Source organism: Ailuropoda melanoleuca, chromosome 3 (assembly GCF_002007445.2).
Source record: "Ailuropoda melanoleuca isolate Jingjing chromosome 3, ASM200744v2, whole genome shotgun sequence".
NCBI classification, from domain to species: domain Eukaryota; kingdom Metazoa; phylum Chordata; class Mammalia; order Carnivora; family Ursidae; genus Ailuropoda; species Ailuropoda melanoleuca.
The window spans coordinates 147348512-147375460 of NC_048220.1; the positions used below are offsets into that span (position 1 = coordinate 147348512).

The following is a 26949-nucleotide window of genomic DNA, read 5'->3' on the forward strand; positions in this document are numbered from 1 at the left end:
TGGCAACCTGCGCAGGGGCACCCAAGGGTGTGCCCAAGTGTCCAGAAGCCCCGGTCCTGCCAGCTGAGCCCCAAGTTCTGACAAGGTGCATGGACTCAGCTGAAAACTGACATTCCAAGGCCACAGACGACAGAGAGAAAGGCCCCACGCCGAAGGGCAGAATCTACAGCAGCAAGTCCTTGCCCGGGGGCTCCTGCCACCTCCCGAGACTCCTGGGTGGAGGGGACGTTAGGGATAATGCCCTTGTCCTGAGAGGTGGGAGTGTGTCCACCACGGTACAGGTGGGCTTCGTGGTGGCCTTCACACCCTGACAGCACACCCCGCACCAGCCGCACCAGCACAGGGGAAGGGGCCCATCTCTGGTGGTGACTGTGGGAGACTTCCACTTTCTGAGTCACGCCTTCGCATCCAGGTCTCCTACGGTCAGAGTGCATGACCTTCACAGTTCTTCTAGAAAACATTTCCTGTCCATCTTTTCTCTAATAATTTTTTCTTAGGTGGTGATTGGAATTCTCATTTGAAAACCAATACACAGCCTCCACAGACAACTTGACTACCTACCTCTTTTCTCTACATTTTGTCCTTCTCTCTGCTTCCAAACCCAGACTCGGTGAACTTGAGGTTGACCATGTACGGGAGAAGATTAGCATGAATCACCTTCAGAGACCCCTTAAAAATGCCAGACAGACTTCCAGGAGGAACGGGACATTATCCTGTCCGTCTCCACTCTGGGCATGGCCTCAAACTCCACCGTGGGGTCGAGGAGTGCAAGCTGCACATAGTGGTGAGGGCAGGGCCTAGCACAAACAGCCTCTTTTGCCTGGAACCTTCCAGATTCCTTCCATGAATGGGGGCCTGGTCACCTGTGGCTCAAGTGAATTATATCCCTAATTTATACCCAGGGTGTGGCTGCTGTCTGCAGTCCAGTCCACAGAGGCGTCAGCCCGCCCTCACGGTGCACGTGAGCTGGGAAGTGGGTGTAGGGACCCCTGGAAACGGCTGCACGACTGGCAGGCGGCCAGGAGCCCACTGCCTCTCAGAAGGTGGGGTGTGCCCTGCTGGGCCGACTCGTCTCACTCTAGCCACTTTCTGAAAACTTTTAATCCTTCAAAGAGAAATACTGTCATACTTGAACAGACTTAAGACCACTTTGCATTTAAGAACTTGCGTGATTTTACAAAATACAGAACGTGCTATTGCACACGCTGCCCACACCTAAGAGAGGACTGAGCTCATGCATCCTTGCAGAGCGCCACTTAAGAATGGCGCTGGTGCTGCACATGCCATCCCAGCTGAGCGGTGAGTCTGAGCGTGGACAGGGACTAGCTTTCAGAAACACCCCCACTTTATGGCAGGAAAGCACACTCAGGGGCTTTGGGAGGCATCAGCGTTGCCATGGCACTTTTGGGGAACATTCCGGGCACCCCGCCCTGGCTGTGACTGGCCCATGGCGGGGAGTCCAGGGGCTCCCGTTTGACGATGGGCGCAGTCCCCGGAGCTCGGCAGTCACAGCCCAGTGTGGGGGGCTGGTGCCCCTGTGCACAGAAGTGGTGGGGAGGCTCTGGCTCAGGAAGGCCATGCCCACGCTCCAGGCAGGCACAGTGTGCGGGGTGGAAGGGGGCCAGCTCCCTGCCAGGTCTGAGCGGAGCCCTGACGCTCGGGTGAGCCTCCAGCAAGCTGTGCTCCAGGTGCGGAGCGTACAGGTGGTGCTTGGCTTCCAGCTCTGTTTTCAGGTGCATCCTGGTAGGGAAAGTGACCAGCTGTCTCTTGGCTGTACCGCTGGCTCCCAGCCACACCTGGTGCGGGGACAGGGAGTAGCCACCTGTGGCATCCTCAGACCCAGAGTCATTCTCCATCTTGATGGGCACATCAAGTGACAAGATGGGGTTGCATAGAGCTCCCGAGGGCACTGGCCCTCCTCGAAACTTGGTGTCCTCGATGGAATAGCCCGCCGCTGTGAGACGTTGCCCTCTGGGCTGAGGGAGCCCACTGTCCAGGCTCCCCCGGGGGAAGGGGCAGCTGGGTGGAGGGTGCGCCTGGCCCTGATCGCTGTCCCGCAAAGCTCTGCTGGTGCAGCTGGCATAGGCGCTGGGAGAATTGCTTCCTGGGTGACAGCTGGGGGGATTCCTGAAAGCAGTTACCCCACTGGTGTTGACGGCGCCCTGAACGCCTGGGCAGGGCGCGCAGGAACCAAGGGACACAGCACGCATGGAGAACGGGTCACTCCTGCTGGGCTCCAGCTTCAGCTTGCTGCCCCCGTCCTGGCCCTGTCGCCCCGTCATCCAGCTCACGTGCTTCAGGGGTCCAGGTGACTCGAAGCAGCAACTGTGTGCATGTATTTCTCTCCGCCCCCTGGCTGCTGAGGAGATGCCGGGCACCCTGCCATGCTCATCTCCTCCCCTGTCCCTGCAGAGAGGAGATGGCCCATCAGACAGAGCGGGGGTAGTGACCCTCTGACCCCCTTGGGTGGGGTCTCTAAGTCAAGGCGGTAAATGATGACTGGCTGGACCTGCAAGGGCTGCTGTGCACTCCTGCTGTTACACGCACTACACCTCTGTTTTGAACGCCCCCAGCAGCCCTACGACCCTGGAGCCAGCACCCTCCTCTCCTGTAACTGACCCTGCCACGGACTGCTGGACGCCCACCCAGGGCTCTGCAGGCCCAGGCGTGTGGTGGGGGTTCAGGGAGTGGCGTGTGCCACCCACCCTTCCCCAGGGAGGTATCTCCACGAGGCCTATGCCATGTGCCAAGGGTCAGACACACCCACCCAGACGCAGAGGCAGACAGATGCCCTCTCCGCAGTTTCTATGAGCCAGGCCTGTCACTGGCACACACGCCACTGCGCCCACAACACGTGAGGTGACGGGCAGACAGTGCCCAGGAGGATGAGGTGGAGCCCTGCCACGAAGCCACGCCAGTCCTCCAACAGAGGGTCAGGGCGGGGGCCGGCAGTGGGGGCCCGTGGGAAGAGGAAGTGGAGAGGGTTTCTGAGCACAGGTGAGGACAGAGGACAGGGTGGCCACCCAAGGTCCAGGCTTCAGGTGGAGGGGCCTGGCAGCCTCGGCCACAGGCCAGACGTGTAAGGACAACTCCCGGGGTGGGAAGCGTGTTTGGGCGTGCTCCATGAGTGCATGCATGTTCCCCTAAGAGTGAGGTTCACCTGTCACGGTCAAGCCCACCAGACCAGCAGCCGGTGGCTCTCTTCCTCCTGAAGTCCCAGCTGGGCCACAACACCACTTACCCTGAGGCCCCTTCAGGGTCAGAAATGAGGTCGGGGCCATTTCTGAGGCACAGGCATGGGGCTCTGGCTGGAACCCGGGCCCAGCGTCCCGCGTCCGCTTGTGTCCTGAGCACTGGAATGTTTTCTCCGTTGTTCCTCCCTGTCGGGATTTAGAGAGGCGTGCTCAGCACGGATGCCCACACCCTCTAGCCCGGGTTTTGTAGGCATTCACCGCAGCGCTGGGACAGGGAGAGCCTCCAGAGGGACACAGACACAATTCACTCTTTTAAAACACACGAGACAGGGAATCTGTGAAAGTACCTGTGAAGTAACTGGGTTTCCCATGGAATTCTGGATCGCACTGACTCGCGGCCACTCTTGCTCTGTGAAGAACAGATAATAGGAAAACACACGTAGGCGGGTCTGTGCTGCTGGTAGGAACTGACACCGTGCTGATGTCACTGTCATGTCGAGGAGAGAAGACACTTTCTAATTCCGTACAGACTGTAAGTCTTTCCTCAGCTACAGATTTGTTAAAAACTCCAGTTTACATCACTTGTCAAGCCAATAAAGGGCTAATGAATTTGCTTCAGAAAGTAAACATACACATAAGCTGTGCTTTTGTTTTTTTCTGGATGACCACAATGAAAATACAATTTTTGTGATTTCCAGTAGTTACATTTCATAAACTCACCAAGAGCCCTTAATTAGTGAGTAGTAAACCATCTTTCATAGTGCAGCAAGCACACACATACACAGAAATCACAGAGCTCATAATCTCAAATTCTAAGCAAACTCACCCTCATAGATACTATTCCATTATTTTCAAAAGAAAAAAACAAGGCTTAAGGGACTTCAGCGAGGCCACCTCTCTAGCCGATGTCAGTGTTGGGGCTGAAATCCAGGCCAACAGGCCTCAGTGTCAGAGCTCCCTATAGTGCATGAGGGTCCCTCCCCATCCTCTGGTCATATCCGTAAAGACCAGAGATGGGGGAGCAGGGTTGGGGAATGGAGACGGGGGAGTGAAGATGTGGGAGCAGAAACGGGGAAGCAGGTAGGAATTCTGAAAAACCGAGGAAGTGGAGACATTGTTTGCTTCTCTCTTAAAATGTTGGGTGGGAGCCTCTGTCCTTCCCTTTTTAGGTTTTGACAGTATTCTGTACGATATGATGTCTAGTACTGATTGAACTGTCCTTCTGTGTGCAAGCTTTATAAGCCCTCAGGGAGGCGGCCTCCCTCCGAGCGAGCACAGGAGCGCTGGGTGACCTGCTGAGCCACACCTGCCTCCCCCAGGTGAGCGCGGCTCCTGTGCCGCCAGCCGGCACTTCCCCGCTCGGGCGCCAGGGGGCAGCCGGAGCCCGCCTTGCACCCCCACCCGAGTGAAAAGCCAGGAGAGGCTATGGTTCCCCTCTTCCTTGGTTTCGGGGTGGAAAAACATATGGAAAAGAGGACGCTGACTGTGAGTTTCAGTTATGATAATCAAGCCAAAAACAGGTTGAAATCAGAAAACTCTGGGGACGGTAAGTGAAGGTGGGGGTATTGCAGAGTGCGGGTCTGGCCTGGGGGCGGAGGAGGGGCTGAGAAAGCAGGTGTGGAGACCAGCATGGGAGGGGCACCCTCTGCCTCCGTGCTTCGAGGGTCAGCCTGCTCCCTCGCCTGTTTTTATAGGCTTTGCCCTTGGGTATTCTGTTTTTCCTCCCTCATGCTCAGGACATGTTGTATCTTCAAAAATAAGGGGCACTTGGGGCGCCTGGGTGGCACAGCGGTTGGGCGTCTGCCTTCGGCTCAGGGCGTGATCCCGGCGTTATGGGATCGAGCCCCACATCAGGCTCCTCTGCTATGAGCCTGCTTCTTCCTCTCCCATTCCCCCTGCTTGTGTTCCCTCTCTCGCTGGCTGTCTCTATCTCTGTCGAATAAATAAATAAAATCTTTAAAAAAAAAATAAGGGGCACATAGAGTTATTTATAAATGCTCCAGTAAACAGCTGTCTCAGCATGCTGGCACGTGTCGGGGCTCAAGGGGGGGCTCTGTCCCTGGCAGCCACCCCAGCCCCTGCTCTCACCAGCTGCAGACCGAGGCAGACCATGCTGTGGGGCCAGACGTGAGAGCCTGGAATGGGAGCCCTCTTGCCACGGCAGATGCGTCAGATTTTCTTGTCCTAAAGGTCGGCTTGAATAAGCCAAAGGTGAATGGTGGACATGGGGAGGGATGGACACTCACACCCACCAAAGGGAGAGTCACACCAGAGGGCTGTTCCAGTCACAAAGGTGGCCCTGGGGCAGGAAAGAGAAGCCTCCTGGGCACTCCCTCCCATCCCAGGGCCACATGGTGGTGGTGGTGGGGTGAGCAGGAATCCCCCAGACAGGGCCACAGGGCCCTAGGGCTCCCTCTAGATGGGCCCAGTTGTGGGGGAGGCACGTGGCCAGACATCAGCAGATGTGTAAGCAGGGCCCTCCTTGCAGGACTCAGGGCTAAGAAGGGACTCCTGGTGGAAGTGATGTTTCCAGTGGTGATGTGGACGTGGGTACAGAGGTATGCTCTTGACACTGAACATGACAGGCAGAGGGAGGGAAGCACATGCATAAGATTTTCATGCAAACGTGCTGCTGAATCCCAGAACTAAATCTCATCTGCCATCATGGACCTAAGAGCTGAGGAGCTCAGACCAGTCCCTGTGTTTTGTGCTCAGACCCCTCACCATCAGGCAGTGGTTTACGGGGCCGGGACCTTCCCTGAGGACACACCAGGAGCTGTGCAGCCAGACATTCTTTGGTAAGGGAGGTGAGAAGGGGTGGGCTGTGCACCTGCCCCCTGAAAGGGCCCAACCTGGTATTAATGGGGCAGCATCGGAGGCCAAGCCTTTCCCTGTTGGTGGGAGGCAGGAGGGGGGACAGGGGCTTCCCAGAGGAGGAGATGCCGTGTCTTCGAGCTCCCTGGACGGGTCACCATGCGTGGTGTCAAAGGCAGGGTGCAAACACACAGTGATAACATGCTGGCGAGGAGGGTGCTGAGAAAGACTCCTTCCTGGGGCGAGTGCCCCGTGGCCCTGGCAGAGGGGACGTCGTTAGTGCAGCTGGAAAGCTATACTGGTTGGATTTAAATCAACCTGAGAGCACAGCCCTACTCTAAGGGCTTTGTTCTGAGCCCTGGTGGGTGCTGGATGAGGCCCCCCTGCAGCCGGTGAGCAGCTGCTCGGCTGAGCCCCACTCTAGGGACTGTCACTGAGGGGTAAAGAAGTGGTCGGGCACTCAGAGGTCTTTGATGTGCTGTACCAGTAGCTGGTACAGTCAGATGTCAGCTATCCTGCCCCACCCCTGGTCTCACTCGCGTGATGTGGAAAACACAGTTCACAGATGCACATTGTTTTTAGAGAGAGAGAGAGAGAGAGAGAGAGAGCGTGCACAGGGGAGGGAGGAGCGGCAGAGGGAGAGAGAGAAAATCTTGAGCAGGCTCCCCACCCAGCACAGAGCCCGACAGGGAGCTTGATCTCACGACTCTGAGATCATGACCTGAGTTGAAATCAGGAGTCAGACACTTAACCACCTGAGCCACCCAGGCGCCCCCAGAAGCACATTTTGAATTACTCCCAGGACACTGATCCATGCAACACAGACTTAATCTGTTCCACAAAGTACAGACATGAATCACCTAGAAAACTTGAAGCAAAGTGTTTTCTACCACTGAAAAGCTGAGAAAAGTCTGGAGTGGGCAGAAGGGGCAGCTGTGCCATGTCCCCACTGCCCGGGCACTTCTGTCTCCTGCATCCGTCCCTGTGCTGAGCCCCGTGTGTGGAGGGAGGGCCAGCGCAGAGGAAAGAAGGCTGAGGCCCCCAGCCTCCCACGTCATGATGACCAGGGCTCAGGGCGCCTGCTCTGAGACTGTAACTGAGGGGTTTAGGGACACGGTGATGCAGGCAGGACATAGTAGCACCGTTCACAAACATTAGTTTGAAAGCATTTCTGTTCTCTAAGCATTGTTTCCTACATGATGTACTAGCTTTAAAAACACCAACCTTGTCTTGTTATTGCTTGCTGGAAATGAAGAAAGAATAGACAGAAAATACTAAGTGTTGAGGCCCTCGTTTTACCCACCAGCAGCAGTTAAGTGTGGCTGCTTTCTAAGGGGACTCTCACTCACTTTGCATCCATTGAGGCTGAGACGTCCACCCTGTGCTTCACCCTCAAAAACGCACTCTTCATTTTCATCTCCGCCACGGAAGGTAGGAGGACAGGCACCACGATGCAGAACAGTGAGAGCCGAGGGGGCTGGACTGTCCCCGACGGCGTTTTCCTCTTCTGTCCAAACAGGAATTTTAGTTTTCCTTGAAACTGCATCGTCTGGTGTTTTAAAGACAGAAACGAAGGAGTGTCCACAAAGCGAATTAGCGACACCACCCAAGAATGCAGAACCCACATTCTCAGGAAGAGGAATGTGGAGAAGAATCTTATCCTGAGTCACTAGGGAGACACAAACCAGTAAGTCTTCCATGATTGGCCTACTGGGGATGTGGACCATCCCAGGGCCTTCAGAGCGAGGCACAGTTTCTCTGCAGTCTCAGTAATACCCTTTAGCTGATAAGCACGCACTCGTGTGGGCATCACGGGTGTGCAGGTGTGGGAGCCTCACACAGTGAGGGCTACTGTGCATGCACGTGAGCTGTCCTGGCCCATGGCAGAGCCGTCAGCCACCCCGGACAGGATTTGCTGAATCAGAAAATCTCAGGGGGCGGGGCGCCTGGGTGGCACAGCGGTTAAGCGTCTGCCTTCCGCTCAGGGGGTGATCCCGGCGTTATGGGATCGAGCCCCACATCAGGCTCCTCCGCTGTGAGCCTGCTTCTTCNACAGGATTTGCTGAATCAGAAAATCTCAGGGGGCGGGGCGCCTGCGTGGCACAGCGGTTAAGCGTCTGCCTTCCGCTCAGGGGGTGATCCCGGCGTTGTGGGATCGAGCCCCACATCAGGCTCTTCTGCTAGGAGCCTGCTTCTTCCTCTCCCACTCCCCCTGCTTGTGTTCCCTCTCTCGCTGGCTGTCTCTATCTCTGTCGAATAAATAAATAAAATCTTTTAAAAAAAAAAAAAAAGAAAATCTCGGAGGGCTGTTCCAGCTCTAACTCTCCATTTCAGAATTTGTCATTCCTTCACTCATGATGATAAAGCTCGGGGACACCTTGGTTTTATCTAGAGTATATGGTGTGAGTTAAACAGCCAACAAATAATTTAGAAGTTTGTGATAAAAGAAAATAAGAGATCTTTCTACAGTAGAAAATCTGATCTAAATTACTAAGTGCCTTCAGGGCATGCCTGCCCTTGATGAAAGAATGACCCCACAATGTGGCCTTCTCTCTCCTTACCCCATCCAACCTCCATCCCCACCTCTACCCAGTTCCTCATCCATCCATCCATTCACCTGTCTATCCCTCCATCCATCCATTTACCCCCATCCATCCTTCCATCTTCCCATCTCCCCATTTTTTATATGGAGGTACTGAATGAACAAACATTTGCAAAACACCTACTGCTTGCCAGTCACATGCTGGGTGTGGAGAATTCAAGGCCGCTGTGTGCTGGGATGTGTTCAACATCCAGCTCTCCAGAGATAAAAGACCTGATTTGTAATTTTTGCCAATTTCTTCGGTGGAAATATTCTCATCATGGCTGATTTCAAGCTACCACCTAAATGTCAACCAGACCTCTAAATTCCTGATGTAACAATGGGCTCTCATGGGTGGCCTGAGCCAGTCTGGGCGGTAGTGCCGCTTTGACCTGACTGTGGAGAGAGGGTGGCTTGCATAGAGTCACAGGGGAATGCCAGGAGGAGCTGTAAGTCATGCCCACTTGCCTGTTCTGAGTGCATTCCTTGTGAATGCCTGAGCCCCTTCCAGTGTGTGCAGTAATGAATTTCATAGATTAATGTAATCGAGTATTTTCAGACAAATTTCTATTGCTTGTTTCCTCTATGAAGTGCATTGATTTTTAGTTTCATTGTAACCTATATTTTAGTTTCTGCTTGATTGTATGGTAAAATCCCTCCAATTTTATGTCATCTGGAAATAAGAATTTCCAATTTACCAGGAATTGGTTATCCAATTTTAAAAAGTGGACATTCCTTATAAGCCAATAAATAGCAACTATATTAGTTTCCACAAAATTTAGAACAAAATATTATCAAAATAAAAGCTTTATGGTCAGCCAATCATCTAAATAAAAGATGAGCAATCATTGTATGCATGGTGGCAGCAGATCGGGACCACAGTGCAAATCAGAAGCTGCTTCTCTTGTGGAGGTCCTGGTGGGCATGGAAAGGCTTGCGGAGATACGCAGTGTGGGATGCCTCTGCTGTAGGGCTGAGCCTCTCCTGGGTCCTCAGAGCTAGTTTTAGAGACATTCCCACCAGTGACCTTCTTCACTGTCCCCTTGGATCAAGAGAATAAATCCAGGGAACAGGAAGCTGCCATGTACTGCCGGATGGCTAAGGCCAAAATATTGCCATAAATGACACATGACCACCGAGAGGCAGCCTGGAGTGATTTCCTAAGCTGCCATCACTCTGGGCAAATGTAGAGCAACCTGGAGGGTTGGATGGCCTGAGTGGGTGACATGGGACTCTGGAAGTGCAGCATCTCTGCCTGAGGACCCCCAGTTTGGAGAGGGGTCAACCAGGTGAGGCTCAGGGAAAAGCGTCCATGGAGGCAGAGGGAATCCTGGGGAGAGTCCACAAGACCACCACAAGCTCAGCCCACTCACACTGGTCAGGGTAGAACAGCAAGTTAGGGAGGCTGGGTGAGGAGAGCTTCAGGAAGGATAATATTGGGGTACTGATATCTGGAAAGGGGTCTGGGTGTGCAAAGGAAGGACATTTTTGCATTTCGTTCCCTGCTCTTCTGAAATGACTGGATATATATTACATATGAGCAATGTTTTTATTAAAAAAAAAAAAAAAAGACCAGCCAACAGGAGAGGGTTCATGGAAAGTACTGCCCCCCCGCCCCCTTGGTGGGTGGATGAGGCGTCTCCGCAGTGAGCCCGGCCTGTGGTGGGGCTATGCAGTCAGCGGTGCTCTGACCTCCGGAGCCTGCTGCTCAGCCCAGGGCCCTCAGATGACTTGGATGTGGAATGGCTTGGGTGTGCATTTCCTAAAAGCCACTCAAAGAGCAGTAAGGAAGCTCTGGGGCTTGCGGTCTGCATGGTGCTGCCCACAGCAGGCCCTGGGCTGGAAAAGGCCAGCATGAATCAAGAAAATGGAGAGAAGCTCGCATGAGACGGGACAAGCCAGCAGGCGGGATGCCCAAGAGCTGGTGTTGACAGGTGAAGGCCGCTTCAGGCTCACACTGGTCTGTGGGGGCTTCTCCAGGGCTCCCTGTTTTCAGAGCCATTTGGAAGACAATCCAGAGGAATGCCCACTGTCCTCTGCTCACCTTTCCTCCAACACAGGCTGAGCACCTACTGGAAATACCCAGCCCGGCCCAGCCCTGCCGAACACTGAGGGTGCAACCTTCCTGGGGACCCCCAGCAGGACCCCAAGGTCAAGGTGAGGGAAAAACTCCTGAGGGCCCACAGTCCAGGTGGGACTGCGGAGGAGAGCGCACATCCTGAGGGGGCCCCCCATGGCGAAAGGCCTGGGGGTCCTGGGGTCAGAGGTCATGGTGGTGTTCTGCAGCGGTGGCACATGGGGGGGGGGCTGGCGCAGCGGGAGCTCCGCAGAGAGGACCCCCTCCCCCACCCTCCAGGGACGCGAGGCCCGCGGAGGTCTAGGAGGGCTGGGGTCCACCCCTCCCCCCCTCCCCAGGGGCCGGAGGAGGATGGGAGATGGAAATCCCAAGTGTCTGCTGGCAAGACAAGAGGTTAAAACCAACAGCCTGCGCAGAAGCGGAAGCGCACGCCAGGCCTCGGGGTGCGCGGGACAAACGTGTCTAAAGGAGTCTTACGCGGAGGTGCAACTAAGCAGGTGGAACCGAGCGCAGACCTTCACGCGCGGCTCCCGCCCCCGCCTGGCCCTTCCGCGCGAGGGGCGCCTCTGCCGCCAGGGGGCGCGCACTCACCAGAAAGCCCGAGGTGCTGTCCAGCAGGCAGCGCACGCGGCACACGAAGCAGCGCGTCAGGAAGGCCGAGAAGTCCGTGGGCGAGCCCGCGCCTCCCTCCTGCGCGCGCAGCAGTCTCCCCAGGACGGCGTCCTCTGCGGCCGCGACGGCACCGGAGCGGGGGCGCGGCGGAGAGACAGGCGGTGAGTGCGCTCTGAGGGGCTCGGGCGTGCGCTTGGGGCTGAGCGCCCCGCCCGCCCGCCGCCGGCCTGCCGCGTCCGCGGCCACACGGGGGCACGCGCGCGCACGGGCACACAGGTGTGCACACAGTCACACGCGCGTGCACACGGCCACACGGGGTCATGCGCGCGCACACGTGCACGGTCACAGGCGGGCCTACCCACGCCACCACCCTCTGCCTGCGACCCACCCGCGCGGCCACCCCCCACAGCCCACCTCGCGCACACCACCTCACGCACACTCTACCACGCACACACCGACACCGCACCACACACACAGTCCACCTCACACCCTCCCCCACACAGCCTGCCTCACACACACTGCCTCACACACATCACACACACTTCCAGACACCACAGAACCCCACCCCCCCCACACCCCAACTCCCATCCCACCACACACACACAGCCCACCTCACACACACCCTGACTCACACATACCACACACACCTCCAAACTGACACACACCCCACCATATGCACACACACATCCCAACTCCCATCCCACCACACACACACTACCGCACAGAGCCCACCTCACACACACACACCCCCCACTGCACACACCCCAACTCATATACACATCTCTACATAGCCTGCCTCTCACACACACACAAACACACCACACATACAGTTCGCCTCACACATACACCTCAACTCACACACCCTCAGCCTTTCTCACACATAGCCTGTCTTACACCCACACACACCCCACAACACCCCAACTCAAACAACACAGCCCCCACCACACACTCACCCCACCAGACACACACAGTGTGCTTCAGACAAACCCCACCTCACACACACATACACACCTCACACACATATACCACCTCACACATACACGCTGCCAGACACACACACACCCCATCTCACACACACCCCACCATGCACACACACACCACCACACATACATCCCACCACGCACACACACCCTGCCCACGCACACACCCCACACACATCCTGCCACATACGCGCCCATACACACACCTGCCCCACCACATACACTCACACACCCGCTCCCTCCATACACATGCCCACCTCTACACATACACCTGCTCCACCACATGCACACACACATGCCTGCCACACACACCCATCCCCCATCCCCCACATGCCCCCCCGCATGCTACCCCGTCCCTTGCACACACACGTACACATGCATGTGTGTTCCATTAAGTACCACTGGCATCTCCCCCTGTGCTCCCAACCCAGCCTCCTCCCCCCGATATAGTTGCTCTGACAAATCTTGCCTTCATTGTCCTTTGCCCTTAAAAATACTATTTCAGTATAACCGCATGTATGACTATGGATCAGTTGTCTAGTTTTGTTTTGACCTTTATAAAATGATATTGCATATTGCTACCTGGGGTTTTCTTTTTCATCAACTCTGTGAGGTTAATCATGCTGTTGCCTGAGATTGTGGTAGAAGCTGTTCTTGAATTGCTTACAACTTCGGGGCAAGTGTGTAAAAGAGCTGGGAGCCCCCAGTGGACACCATCCCCTCCCCTCCGTCTCCTGTCTGCTCCACTACCTCTCGGAGACGGATGCTTGCCGCATGTGTTGTGATGGGGCAGGGGCCACAGACCTGGAGGAAACGCTTTGCAGGGGGGCTTGCCCACAAGGGGCAAGGTCTCTGAACAGGCAATAATCTTTAGGCCTTTTCTCAGGTAAATCTAATATACGCCAAAGGAATTTCCTGGAAGATGTGCATTTTGAGGGGGAGTTTGCAAAATGAGAGACAAGTGCTGTAGTTTCTTGTGAGGTGGTCTCATGCTCCAGCCAAGTCAGGGATGCACATGCATTCAGGAGCCAGAGAGCTGAGCGGGGGCCCCTGGAGACAGAAGGGGTGTGGGGGAGGGGGTCTCTGAAGGAGAGAAACGTCGGGCACTGCATTCAATGTGAAGCAAAGGAAGATGAGAAAGCATGATGGTAATTTCTCAGGACACATCCTCATGTTTACATGAACTTCTCCAAGTCTTGGTTAGACCCATGGAAGACCCAAAGACCCACCTGTCTCTGAGTGCAGGGGCTGCCCAAACACCACCTGGGGAGGGTCCATGGCCCAGTGGAGCTGCCGGCAGAAGTCCTGGCGGTCGTCCACATGGATGTAGTCGTAAATGTTTTGGTGCATCACATCGGTCTGCAACATTGCAACATTGCTTTAAACTAAGTGAATCTGCATGCTTTTTACTCCAGTGATTAATAATTGCAAAAACTGTCTCACTTAGCCGAGAAGATGTCTCATGGGAAAGGCAAGAGTTTGGCATCTGACTCATGCAAGGCCCCCCGTCCCCAGCCTCCCACTCACCCAGGCAGTGCTCTGGGGGGGGACAGAGCAGGAGGCTCAGAGACCAAATACCTTCTGGGTCCAGGATACCCACTTTTCTCCAGGACTCAAAGAGCTCATCAAGCTGTGTGTTTATGATGTGGGCACTTTTCATCCTATCACAAAAGTTTATTAGGAAAGCATCCCTGAGAAGTGAGGTGGGAACTGCCAGGTGAGACCAGAGTCATAAAGTGAGGCAGGAGCTGCCAGGTGAGCTAGGAACCATCAGAGCAGATGAGGGCCGGGCCAGGCCTGGCCAGTGACTTCCTTCATCCCAGCACCTCCAGGCCTGGCTACTGCTTCCTTCTACAATGCCATAAGGACATGCTGGTGTCCCACCCTCTCTCTGGTCCTTTGTCTTCCCACCTACCTGAGCCCTGAACACAGAGGTCGACCCACAAAAGGACCAGGTCTACACTGGGAAGCTGCAGTTCAGGGCGCAGAGGCCACAACTGGGGCTACAAAGACTGGTTTCCGAGGAACATGACTATTGCGATCGTCAGCAGAAGTGTTCTCAGAGGGCGGTGCACATCTCCCCCTTACCTTCCCTTAACTGAAGCAGGTCGCCCATTATCCACACTGAGACCCTGTCCCGTCAACACCTGAATAACCTGCCAGGTGCCCTGGGTGATCTCTTCGGAATGGGCCATTTCTAAGTATGTGTCATTTCCCAACAGGATCATTATGATAATTAGATGGAGGGAAAGTTCCTTGAAGAATCAAGACCAGAAATTAGGTTACTTTTAAAGAAAGTAACTAGTAAACTCACCCAGACTGGATGAGACCCACCATCTTTTCAAGGGGCTATACTCTAGCCCATAACTCCGTGTCTAGGGTTCATTGGGACCCCAAATGTCAAACAAGATACAACTGCACGAAGGTAGAAAAGGAACATGATCATAACCTGAAAGCTGTACTACAATCACCTGTGCATTTCTTAGTCCAAACAGACTATGTTATCAGAGAAAGAAGTGGTCGCAGAGAGGTCAGAATGCTTGTTGTGCTTGGTCGTTGTCGTCCAAGGGCAGAGGCTCTGGACGTGAACTTGGGGCCAACAGGCAGAGACCAGCTCCTGGCTAGAGTGGACGCCACTCAAGCTCAAGACCTGGTGGTTCCCCACTCACCTGCCAGCTCCTCCCTCACCTGGCAACCCTATGGTCATGAGTGTCCTTCCCACAGGGATACTTTGTTAATAAACTTCTGTGATTCAGTATAACACAGAGGCTGAAAAGTACCAAATCAAAAGCATACAGTTGGATGAGTGAGTTCTCAGTGTAACCAACACTCAGATCAGGAAACAGGGCACAAAAGCTTCTCAGATTCCCCTTCCCTCCAACATCCTGGCGGGGGGGGCATGGTGCAGACTACTCGTGCTGTGGGCTGGTTATTTTGTAAATGGAATGCTGTTTTCAATGTCTGTCCTCTTGCTCAACATCACAGTTATAACGTGCACCTATGCCGTGTGTGTGGCAGCAGTGTCTCGTGCCCATAGGGTGAGTGTTTCCACCTGATTAATCCACTTGGCCTCTTCCACACTCCTCTACTGTGTCTGAGTGCATCTCTGCTGGGTGCACACCTGGGGGTGGGTTTCCTGCGTCCGGGGTGGCCGAGGGCCAGCGTTAGTAGACAGCACCAAGCAACTTTCCAGAGCGAGTGCACAGGTACGCCACTGCAGCGGCGGATGCCAGTCCAGTCGCTGTACATTCTGGCTGACATTAACATTCCCAGCCTTCTTTATCTGAGCCGCCGTGGTGCATGTGTCACCATTTCTCACTGTGGTTTTAACCTGCATGTCATAAAGCCCAATGAAACTGTGCATCTTCTCACGTATTTATTGGTCTTCAGGCACAAATGTGTGCGTGTGCCACATGTCATGTGGGTGTGTGTCTGTTGCCTTTTTTTTGTCCTTCTCCCAGTTCCATTGAGCTATCTTGCTGATTTTTCTGTTCTTCATCTGCTCTGGACATGGGTCCCCTACTGGGTGGGCTCCACAGCCAACATCATCACTCCTTGGCCTGCCTTCCTGCTCTCCTAGTGGAGCTAATGCAGCCGATTCATCAGTCTTTCCTCATGGGTGGGGTCTTGCCCTCATCATTCCTCACCAATCTCCTAACTTGATCCTGAAGCTTCTAGAAACTTCTTCCATCACCTGATATTTACTGGATATTTACAGGATTTGTTTCTTTTCCACATGGATCCTGTTCATCCAACTCCATTTGTTGATGAGACCACCATTTCCCCAGCACCGGGAAGTGCCCCCTTTGTTATAAATCCCACGCCCGTGCACATGTGTCTGCCCTGAGCTTCCAGTTCCGTCCTGTGAGTCTGTTCATCAACCTGTGTGCCAATCCCACGCTGTCCCAGCAACTGGGTTTTACAGGAAGTCTTGTGTCCAGCATGTAAGTCCCCAGTAATCACCACTCTTGTCCCCTTGCCCTCTCTGGATGGTCCTGGATAGTCACAGCTCTCTGAATTCCCAAAACCTTGTCCTTTTCCACCTAGAAAAGCTGCTCGGTTTGTATGTCATTACCTCTATAACATGATCTGACATCTTTATAATGATAATTGGAGCCCTCCAGTTCACGAATATGGCATATCCTTCTGTTTGGTTCTTCTTTAAATTCTATAAATAATGTTTTCTATTTTCTGTGTGAGGTACTGCATACCACTTGATTGACTCATTACTGGGAATTCAGGGTTCTTCTATCCTGCTGTAGATGGATGGCATTTTGATGAAAGGCAAAGACCATGATGACCTCTGAGCACTGGGCAGTCATAGTTCCCATGGCGAGTTAATAAACAGACACTGTCATTCAGTTATTCTCTTGTGAACTTTAGTAGGTGACCCTACACTTTTGTAGAATCCTAGGAGGTGGGTGTTCCTGGATGCTCTGTTCACGTTTCTCCACACCTTAGTTAATGGAAGGGATGTGTGCAATTAACATGCAAGATGGGGGTCTGTGGCTTAACTGAAACAGGAGACAGACCAACTGGGGGGGTCATAATAAAACTGGAAAAGATATTTCTGACTCAGACAAATTCGAAGACATATCAAATATGAATACTTCTCAGGTTGGGGGAATAAAGGTGTAATAATTAGTGTGGCATGTCTGATTGCCCTTAGTCTCCCTTAATCTCCCAGAGTCTGCTCCCTACAAAGCAAGGTCAAGAAAAATAAACAGTGGGGAAATGTGACAAGGAGTGGAGAGAGTAATATAGTAATTGTTCAAATAGTGGGGCAAAAAACAAATAGTGGAAAAACAAACACAGCTTTGATCAAGTAAAGCCAGCCTTTATTTTAGCTCTAAACCATCATTTATGGAGTTAAGAATAGAATCATTACCAATTTTTACAAACCCCATTCCAGCAGTTGTCATCCTTACTTTTTGTGCAAATTGCGTACACATCTGTTACCTAGCCTGTGGGACTCCTAACTGCCCCAGTGCCCTCACCCTGGTTCACATGGGGACAGCTTTCCCCCAACTGCCGGCCTTTGAGAGAATGGACTACCTCCTGAATCAATAAATGTCAACGGCAACTAAAATATACATCTAAAACCTCCTTGTTCATCACAAAGACTCCTGAACCTGAACATACTAAAATAATTGTTTCCTGAGTTTTGTTAAGTATTTTGCACAAGAAGTTCACAACAGCACAAAGCTATTCTAATATTTTCCTGAAATATTTTGCACAGAGGCAATGCCTGATTTAATGGCATTTCGAAACAATTTCCTTATAATAAAAGGCAAAACTTTATTTTATATCTAACACTTGGTGGAAAATAATCAAGCTCTAATAAAACAGAGAATCCAGGGAGTACGTTCAGACCTTGGACCAAAGCTGCTCCTCAGGACACTTGCATTTATCACCAAAGCCACCTCTGGATTATGGCCTGAGGCAGGCAGCTCTGGGTGTGTCTGGAGAATTCACAGGGCAATTCAGCAGACACTGATAGGAGCTGAAGGGAATTCTGAGCATGGAAAAGGCAGACCAGACCATGTTTTCCTAGATTTAGACCCTGCACATGCAATCAAGGAAACAAAAACAAAGGCTTCATCATTTGGGGGCTGGAATCACATCGTGTCCACAGCCTGGCGCCGGACATCAGGGGGCCCGAGCGGGGGCCCGAGCGGGGGCCCGAGCGGGGGCCCTATGGCCAGAGAGCCGTGCAAACTCGGCAACCCTGAGAGCACGTGCAGAAGGCTGAAGTGGGGAGGAAGGGCCTCAGGCCGCCACCACTACAGGTGCTCATCTCTCTGGGGTGGGCTATGCATTCCCCACCACTTCAAACCTCCTGACACCTGCCCCACATGTCTTCAGGAGGTGGAGACGGACACAAGGACACAGTGGTGGAGCCCTCCCATCACCCACTGCCAGAGCAGCCAACGGGCAGCCTCCCCTGCGGCAGGGCTGGTGGTGGGGACCCTTCCCCCTGAGTGTCATCGGGCGGCTAATGCTCCGCCCCGTGCTCTGTACGTGGAGGAGGAAAAGGAGGCTGAGAGAGAGCAGAGCTGAGGATCCACCCCCTGGTCTGACAGGGCAGCCCTGGGACTGCCTCTTGGTGGTCACGCCCACCACACTTCATCTACTCGCCACTCGCTGGCCCCATCTGTGGGGTCCTTGCCGGGGCCACACCTCCATGCGCTGCAGGGGCTGACCCAGGCCACGTGGTCGGCTGTCGCCCCGGGATGTCTTGTGGAAGAGCCAGTGGCAGGGAAGAGGCCTGATCAGGATGGGGTGTGTCAGCCATTTGGTCCTGGGTTCAGGTGGTAGGAAAGCAAATGTAGAGGTGGGTGTAAGAGGAATTGCTTCGCAGAATCATCTGTACCATGGCAGCCACTTCAGTTTTGGAAATGAATCAAAGTGACAGTTTTCATGGAAATTAGATCAAATGCTCCAGTCAGCTTCAGGGGCCTCAGGTCAACTTGAATTTTCACATGTGTCAGGGACCCACATTCTCTGATCTTGGCTTCCACCACCCTTTGCTTCTGGGCACCCCCTGGCTCTTCCACCCATCCAGTGAGATTTTTGTTATTAACTCCACGTACTGCCTCTCAGCTTCATTCATCACTTGGCTCTGATGCCAGATCCTGCACACATTTCCCCTCTGCTGGCAAAGGTACTCCCGGCACCGTAGGAGGGCCCCTCGAGTGTCAGCCACACCCAGCCCAGGACTGCCTGCCATGGGTAGCCTCCCCGAGAGTCTGGTCAGCGTCCCAGTGGGCGGTTTCCCGCTGGCTAGCCCTGGCCTGGGGCACCTCCGTGACCGCTCCATCACCCAGGGGCCATGGCCTCACCCTCACCAATGAGGTGTCTCCAGAATGTGCTCCTTTGGAGCGCCCAGCCTCCTGTGGGCTCTGTAGGCCCTCCATCCTCTGTGCTCCTGTGTTACTAGTTAATGATTCTTTATACTAAATTTGCATCAATCCTTTATATTAAGCTATTCAAATCACTTCTCAGTTTCTGCCTCCAAACTGGACCCTGACTGACAGACACTGTATGCCTCATTTTTCGAAGTTCTATTTTGCTCTTTCTCTAATTTGCCTATTTGTATGTTGAATGGAGCGTGTTCATAATTTTACATGGTGAACCCTCTTCAGAGGGCATATTTTTATGGGAATGGCTGTGGCCCTGCTGCTGAAGGGTCACATTCATGTTTCCCTGGGGCCCTGCGATCTCATTTGTCCACCACTAGCTCTGGACTCGGGGGCCTGCACTATGCAAGAGTGTGAATTTGGATTTGGACCTCACGCTCGAGCTTTGGATTCCTCATGAGCAACTTCTTTTCCTTTGCCCTCCCTGGGCCATGGGTGGGGGGTCTTATTGCACCTTTTCTTGGAGGAGGATCCCAGTGTTTGATGGGTCTCAACCCCGGAACCCTGCCCCAATGTCTAGAATCATCCAGCCTGGGCAGGCCTGGGGTAACGGACCAAATGAATCATCTGTGAATCAATAAGGGCATTTTCAGAACATGCTATTTCCTGCATGTGCCCCAAATCTGGGGTTCCAGACAGTGATGCTACAGTAAGGAGAGGCGTCTTGGTGCTCACCAGCCCCTCACCTGAATGTGAGATGCATGGTGAGGGCACAGCCAGCAAAATTCACTGCCCTGTAAGCTTGTGACACCCTGGACAATGTCATATCTCTTGTATAACCCCAAGCCCTAGACAAAGCTGGGGTATGAAAATCCTTACCTGATAAAAGCTCTGTGATAAGAAAAGCCTGATTTTGCAGACGTGTAAGGCTGGAAGACAGTAAGCACGTGCAAGACAGTGGGACCCACTGCAGAGCAGGTCGAAGAGCTGTGTTTACCTGGTGGAAGCCCAGATAGTCCACGATTGTTGCTGAAGCATAAAATATCATGCCTTCCGCACTCACGACCAGGGCAAAGCCATCGAGAGACTAGAAGAGACAAGAACTCGAATTGGCTCCAGCATACATTCTCAAAATCCTCACAATGAGAAAGTGCAAGCATTGTTTTTACTGCATTGTCAACTATTTCTCTTGTTTTTGTAGTCTGTATTCATAACCTCCAGAAACACTCACTTTTAATTTATTTATGACTATTTTGCAACAGGTCCCAAGTTAGCAGATGACAGGGGAACTTGGTCATGGTTTATAAGCCTCAAGACTGTGTTCTTCTTTTTCTAGTGATTATAAAACTTGTGTTTTACAAAATAAAACTTTCTTCATGAGGAGATGAGACTCTACCAGTATCTGAGACGTGACAGGAACCTTGTGGACTTCCCCTGTTCACGCACTTTCTTCCAGCCTATGTTCTGGTTTTCCTAAGAGTTTTTAACATGAAAAAGTGTTGAACTCCATCAAGTGCTATTTCTTTTCTTTTCTTCTCTTTTCTTTTTTTAAAGATTTTATTTGTTTATTTGACAGAGAGAGAGAGACAGCCAGTGAGAGAGGGAACACAAGCAGGGGGAGCGGGAGAGGAAGAAGCAGGCTCCCAGTGGAGGAGCCCGATGTGGGGCTCGATCCCATAACACCAGGATCACGCTCTGAGCCAAAGGCAGACGCTTAAAGACTGAGCCACCCAGGCGCCCCCATCAAGTGCTATTTCTACATCTACTGAAATAATCACATAAAATTTATTTTGTCTATTGTGGCAAATTTGTTGATCGGTTTCTGATGATGAATCATTCTTGTGTATTATGCGGTAAGCCTTATCATAATTTTAAATACATTCTTGGGATTGACTCATTTCACTCTAGGAGATATTCATCTGTATTTAAGGAAAAGCTAGCCTATGAGCATCTCTCCTTATTTTGGTGTCAGGATCACCAGAAATGAGTCAGACCCCTCTCTCTGTTTCCCATTTCCTGAACACACTTTTTTAAGGCAAGGATAACCTGCTCTTTGAAAGTTTGGTTTCACTTCCAAGAGCATCCAGCTTGGGCGCATTTTGGGGAGAGGGCAAGTGAAAAGAGGCAGATTTTAGCACCATGTCAATTTATGTAATGGTTGTTAGTGTATCCAGGTTTTTTAATTTTTTTCTTATATCAATTATAGCTTCTTAAAATACTGTCTAGCAGTGCATCCATTTCCTCTTGATTTTTAATTTGTTAGTGTATGTTATTCATAATATTTTTATGATTATTAAATCTCAGTTGTATCCATAACTTTTGTGTGTGTGTGTGTGTGTAGAAAATTAGGGCATGTGGCTGTGTTGTGCCTGACTTCAAGTCTTTATTTGAAAAGCAAGTTTTGCAGCCCCATCCTGCCGTGGCTTCCCAGAACCACCAGTAGTCAAGGTGCCCAGGGGAGCACAGCCACTGGATTGCATGAATGAGCATTTCACCCACCTGTCTATCCAACCATCTATTATCTTCTTCCTACTCCTCACCATCATCATCATGATAAAGAAAATGACATTCGTGCTATGTAGGTCCTCATGAGTGCCAGGTGCTCGACGTGAAGCAGCTCATTCAATCCCACGTCACCTCCCCAGGGTGGGCGGTTCTAACTCGACTTGGTCAGCGTGGAAACTGGAGGTGAGGGAGGCACCCGGACAGTGCAGTTCATAAATATTTCAATTTGTGTCTTTAAAATACAGACATTTAGGGGCGCCTGGGTGGCTCAGTCCTTAAGCGTCTGCCTTCGGCCCAGGGCGTGATCCCCGCGTTCTGGGATCGAGCCCCACATCAGGCTCCTCTGCTAGGAGCCTGCTTCTTCCTCTCCCACTCCCCCTGCTTGTGTTCCCTCTCTCACTGGCTGTCTCTATCTCTGTCAAATAAATAAATAAAATCTTTAAAAAAATAAATAAAATAAAATAAAATAAATAAAATACAGACATTTAGAGGCTAAATTAACCTCTATAAGTTTGTGGTTATTAGCAATGTATCACAATACTCATTTCCCTTAATTATTGACCATGTGGGATACTTTTTCTTTCTTTCTTTTTAAATTTTTACCAATTTGTTTAGTGATAAATTTTTTACCATTATTATAATTTTCATTTCTTTAACTTTTAATGAGATTGATATTAAGGAGATCTCATACACTCATTGTTAACCTGTAGTTCTTCTTTGGTAAACTGCCTGTGCATATCATGTGCTAATTTTTCTGTTAGGGTTTATAAATATCAATTTCTAAGAGCTTTTAAATTACTGAGATTGAAGATTTCTAGGCATTCTAGGAAAACGGCAGCCACTTAAACCCAAATACCCTTACTGATAAATGATGGAAAACAACACAAATTTATGTAAAACTACACAAATTCATGCCCTTGTCATGATGAGAACACAGGGAGCTGGTAACTTCCAAGTACATATTAGCAGAAAAGACAGTACTAAGTCCCAGTGAGTATGAAAGGAAGAAAGTGTACAGTTTCTCCTTATGAAACTAGGGGGGCGGGAAAGGCAATTAAATCCAATGTAAGTGGAAGAAAAAATAAAAACAGGAGTGAAAAAATCAATGATATTGTTTAAAACTGTCAAATTATAAACATCATCAAGAAAGTCAAATTCGGCTTTTTGAAAAGATTAATAAATTGATAAACCCCTAGCAAATTTGATCAAGAAAAATACAAATTACTGACATCAGAGATTTAAAATCATTACAGATCTACAGCCATTAAAAGGGCAGTAAGAAAATATTAAGAATGAAATTCAATAAATTAAGCAATTTAAATGAAATGGACAAATTTCCTGAAACACACTAACAAAAGTGATATAAGAACAACTAGACGGAGCACCTGGGTCGCTCAGTCAGTTAAGCATCCAACTCTTGATTTTGGCTCAGGTCATGATCTCAGGGTCATGAAATGGAGCCCTGCATGGGATTCCACGCTGGGCATGGAGCCTGCTTGAGATTCTCTCTCTCTCTTTCTCCCCCTCTGCCCGCCCCCCACCGCCATGCATGCTCACTCGCTCGCTCTCTCTCTCTCAAAAAAAGGAACAACTAGAAAATCTAAATAGCCCAATATCTATTAAACAAATTGAATTTGTTTTTTTAAAAGATTTTATTTATTTATTTCAGAGAGAGAGAGCATGAGCAGGGGGAATGAGACGGTGAGGGGCAGAGGGAAAGGGACAAGCAGACTCCCTGCTGAGTGTGGATTCCAACTCGGGGCTTGAACCCAGGATCGTGAGATCATGACCAGAGCCGACGTCAGATGCTGAACTGACTGGGCTACCCAGGCACCCCTAAGCAAGTTGAATTTGTAATCAAAACCTTCCCACAAAGAAAACTCCAGTTGCAGATCAAAAAACATAAAATGACTAGGAATAAATCTAATAAAAGATCTGCAGGGCCCAAATAATCCAAGAGATATGCAATGTTCCTGGATTGAAAGACCCCATTCAGGTAGAGTCCAGTTCCCTAAATCAATCTGTAGATGTGATACCATCCCATTCCCAATCTCAGGAGGATTTCTTCTCTCAGCAGAAACTGTCAAGCTGATTCTAAAGTTTGTATGTGCTAAGGGCCCAATTTACCAAAGCAACCATGTTAAGGAAGAACAAAATTTCAGAACTTATGCAGACTTCATGACTTAGCATAAAGCTGTGGTAACCAGGTCAACATGGCGTTAATGAGTCTGGGACAGCTGCTTGTTGATGTGGAAAAAATGAACACTGACTCCTATCTAATTCCACAAAAATTAATTCAAGACATAGCTTAGGCCTAAAGATAAAACCCCATAATCATAAAGTTTCTAGAAGAAAACAAAATGTCTTCCTAAGTTGGAAATAGGCAGATTTGGATAGGACACAAAAACACTAGTCCTTCATGGAAAACTGATAAATTGGGCTTTATTAAAAGACACTATTTAAAAATGAAAAAGACAAGCCACAGACCGAGAAAACAATATTCACAGTATATTGACAAAGGGCTTTATCCAGAATAAATAAAGAATTTCCATAAACCAATAGTAAAAAGATGAACAACCCAATTTTTAAAAATGGGCAAAAGACTTGAACAGATACTTTACTAAGGAGATGGAAGAATGGCCTGCCTGCAGATGAAAATTCATCCATATCATTAGTCATCAGGGAAATGCAAAGGAAAATCACATTAAGATAGCATTTCATACACACTGGGATGGTTACAGTCAAGAAAACAGACAACACTAAATGTTGGTGAGGGTATGAAGCAGCACCGGTAAGAACATAAAATGCGACAATCACATTGGGAAACGATTTTGCGATTCCTCATAAACATGAACGTGCATTTCTCCTATGACCAGAAATTCCATTCTTAGTGCTTACCCAAGTGAAATGGGTGTGTTCACAAAAAACACCCAAACGAGAATGTTCATAGTGGCTTTACTCACAATAGTCCTGGAAATAACTCAGCATCTACCAACTAGAGCAGGCACTGCAGAATAACCCAAATGTGGAAGTTTCACACAGAGAAAAAGAGCACCCTGCTGATCGTGGGGCCTGTGCGTCTATTTATATGGAGCCCAAGAGTAGGCCAAACGAATCAAGGGGATAGATACCAGAAAGCAGTTCCCCGGTAGTGGTAGAGGGGAACAAATTAAATGAAAGTAGGAGAAGGACCTCTATACAAATAAATTTGAAAACCTAAATAAGTATATGTTCTCCTAGGAAAATATAATTTACCAGAATGGACCCATTAGAGACAGAAACCCTAAACAATTGATTTCTGTAGAAGAAACAGAAGTTACGAAGGAGCCAGCCCACAAAAATGTACTAGGCCCAGATGGCTTTAAAATGTAATTCCACCCAGTGTTAAAGATCACATCACATCAATGCCCCATAAATTGTCCCAGAACATAGAAAATGAGGGAAATTTTTAAATTATTTTTAGATATATAACATTGACACTTAACTCTGATAAGGAAAGTACAATAAAAATAAAATTACAGACCTTTCATTATTAATGAGAATGTAGAAATAAAATATTAGCCAACAGACTCCAATTTCACATTAAGGAAATATGATACACATGAACAAGTGGATTTATTCCAGGAATGCAAGGTTGACTCAATATGAGGAAATCCGTTAGCATAATACACCACATTTATAGGTCTAAGGGGTAAAGTCTTATAATTATCTCCATAGATGGTAAAAGAGGTTTCCACAATATTCAACGCTTATTCTTTATAAAAACTCTTATGAAAATGGGAATTATAGGTACATTCTTAACATGATAGTGTGTGTGTGTGTTATTCCTAAGGCACCAACTTACTTAGTGGGAAAATATTCTGTGTGTTTCCAGCAAGATCAGGAAGCAAGGCAAAGATACCCATGATCTCCCATGCCAGCGTGTGCAAACTATGGCCCTTAATACGGCCTGCCACTTGATTTTGTAAATAAACTTTTACTGGAACACAGCCAGCCCAATCATTACTTATTGTTTGTGGCCACCCTTGCACTACAACAGCAGGACTGAGTGGTTGTGACTTAAGCTGAAAATATTTACCCTCTGGTCTTTTAAAGAAAATGTAGGCTGACTCCCGTCCTACAGTGGATGGAATGGAGCTGTTGCAGTAAGACAAGAGAAACCAACAGGGGGTGTAAGAACTGGGAAAAGTAAAATGGTGTCTGTTTACAGATGATCTCACTATTTTTCTGGAAAACCTTAGAAAGCCAATGATAAAAAAAAAAAAAAGAATTTAGCAAGGAGGCAGGATATAAAATTAAATACATATTTTCAATAATCTTTGCATACTTTATATTAGAAAAATGACTGAATTAGAGGGTGTGATGAGAGAGAAGACCTCATTTACAAACGTATCAAAGAAGATCCAAGTACTTTTTTTTTTTAATCCAGGTGCTTTATAAATAACAAGAAATGTGTAAAACCCATGGGAAGAAAACTTTAAAACATCTTGAGACACAAAATTATATTTGAACAAATGGAAAGACACCCTTTGTTCCTGGGGGTGATTCAGCATTGGGCAGATGCCCATTCTGAACAGGTGAGCCCATCAGCAGACTGCAGCCCCATCTGTGCCCCACTGTTTATGGAGCGAGCAAGTTGATGCTAAGTATGGGAGGTAAACATGCACTAAGACCTACAGAACACAGGAAAAGCAGGGAGGGTGGCTGCCGACCTCTGTAGTCACAACAGCTGGTGTTGTGCTCCTGTGGGCAGGTAGGTCATGGATGGCGCAGGGAGTCCAGAAACAGGCCCCAGCTCAAATGGAAATGTGGCATAGGAAGCAGGCATCATCCCAACCCACTGGGACAAAGACGGGCTTTTCAATAAATGATGCTCTGTCAACCGTTTATTACTGCTTTTTGTTGGTCTGTCTGGTCAGGGCTGGAGAATCAACCCCAAGGGGATTTTTTCCCCTTCAGGTTGCTGAGTTGGGGAGTCGATGTGAACATCACCTTATTCCCACGGCCACCGTGGCTCATTCTTTTATGACACATACAGAGTCAATTCACTATTGCTCTACTTAGAGTTCTTTCATCCAGTGTCACGAGCAGACCAGCCGATTCTTCCTTTGCACCCTTCATCAGGCTTCAGTGCAGGGTTTCCTGACCTTGCAGAATTAACCGCCTACCCTCTCCTCCCATTCTGTGCTCTGCAATGGCTTGGGGAACTTGGTATTTTCTGTTCCTTAGAGGTTTCCTAAAACTTACTTGTAGAAACAAGTGGAGCAGACACCCCCCCCAGCTCTGCTCTCGCTCACCAGTGCAACGTGACTTTGTTCAGAGTAAC

General features: G+C 50.1%; 1 protein-coding gene across 1 annotated transcript in view; it reads right to left on the reverse strand.

Moving 5' to 3' along the window:
• Window positions 1-587: 587 nt before the first annotated feature.
• AHRR (aryl-hydrocarbon receptor repressor) overlaps window positions 588-26949 on the reverse strand; it is a 79872-nt gene continuing 53510 nt past the window's right edge. Inside the window, exons 5-11 of the mRNA XM_034657123.1 lie at window positions 20116-20205; window positions 13488-13617; window positions 11258-11391; window positions 7358-7557; window positions 3542-3603; window positions 3242-3380; window positions 588-2406 (exon numbers count right to left, since the gene is read on the reverse strand). Of these exons, the coding sequence (XP_034513014.1) occupies window positions 1347-2406; window positions 3242-3380; window positions 3542-3603; window positions 7358-7557; window positions 11258-11391; window positions 13488-13617; window positions 20116-20205 (1815 nt within the window). The 3' untranslated portion in view covers window positions 588-1346. The remainder of the gene's footprint in view (window positions 2407-3241; window positions 3381-3541; window positions 3604-7357; window positions 7558-11257; window positions 11392-13487; window positions 13618-20115; window positions 20206-26949) is intronic.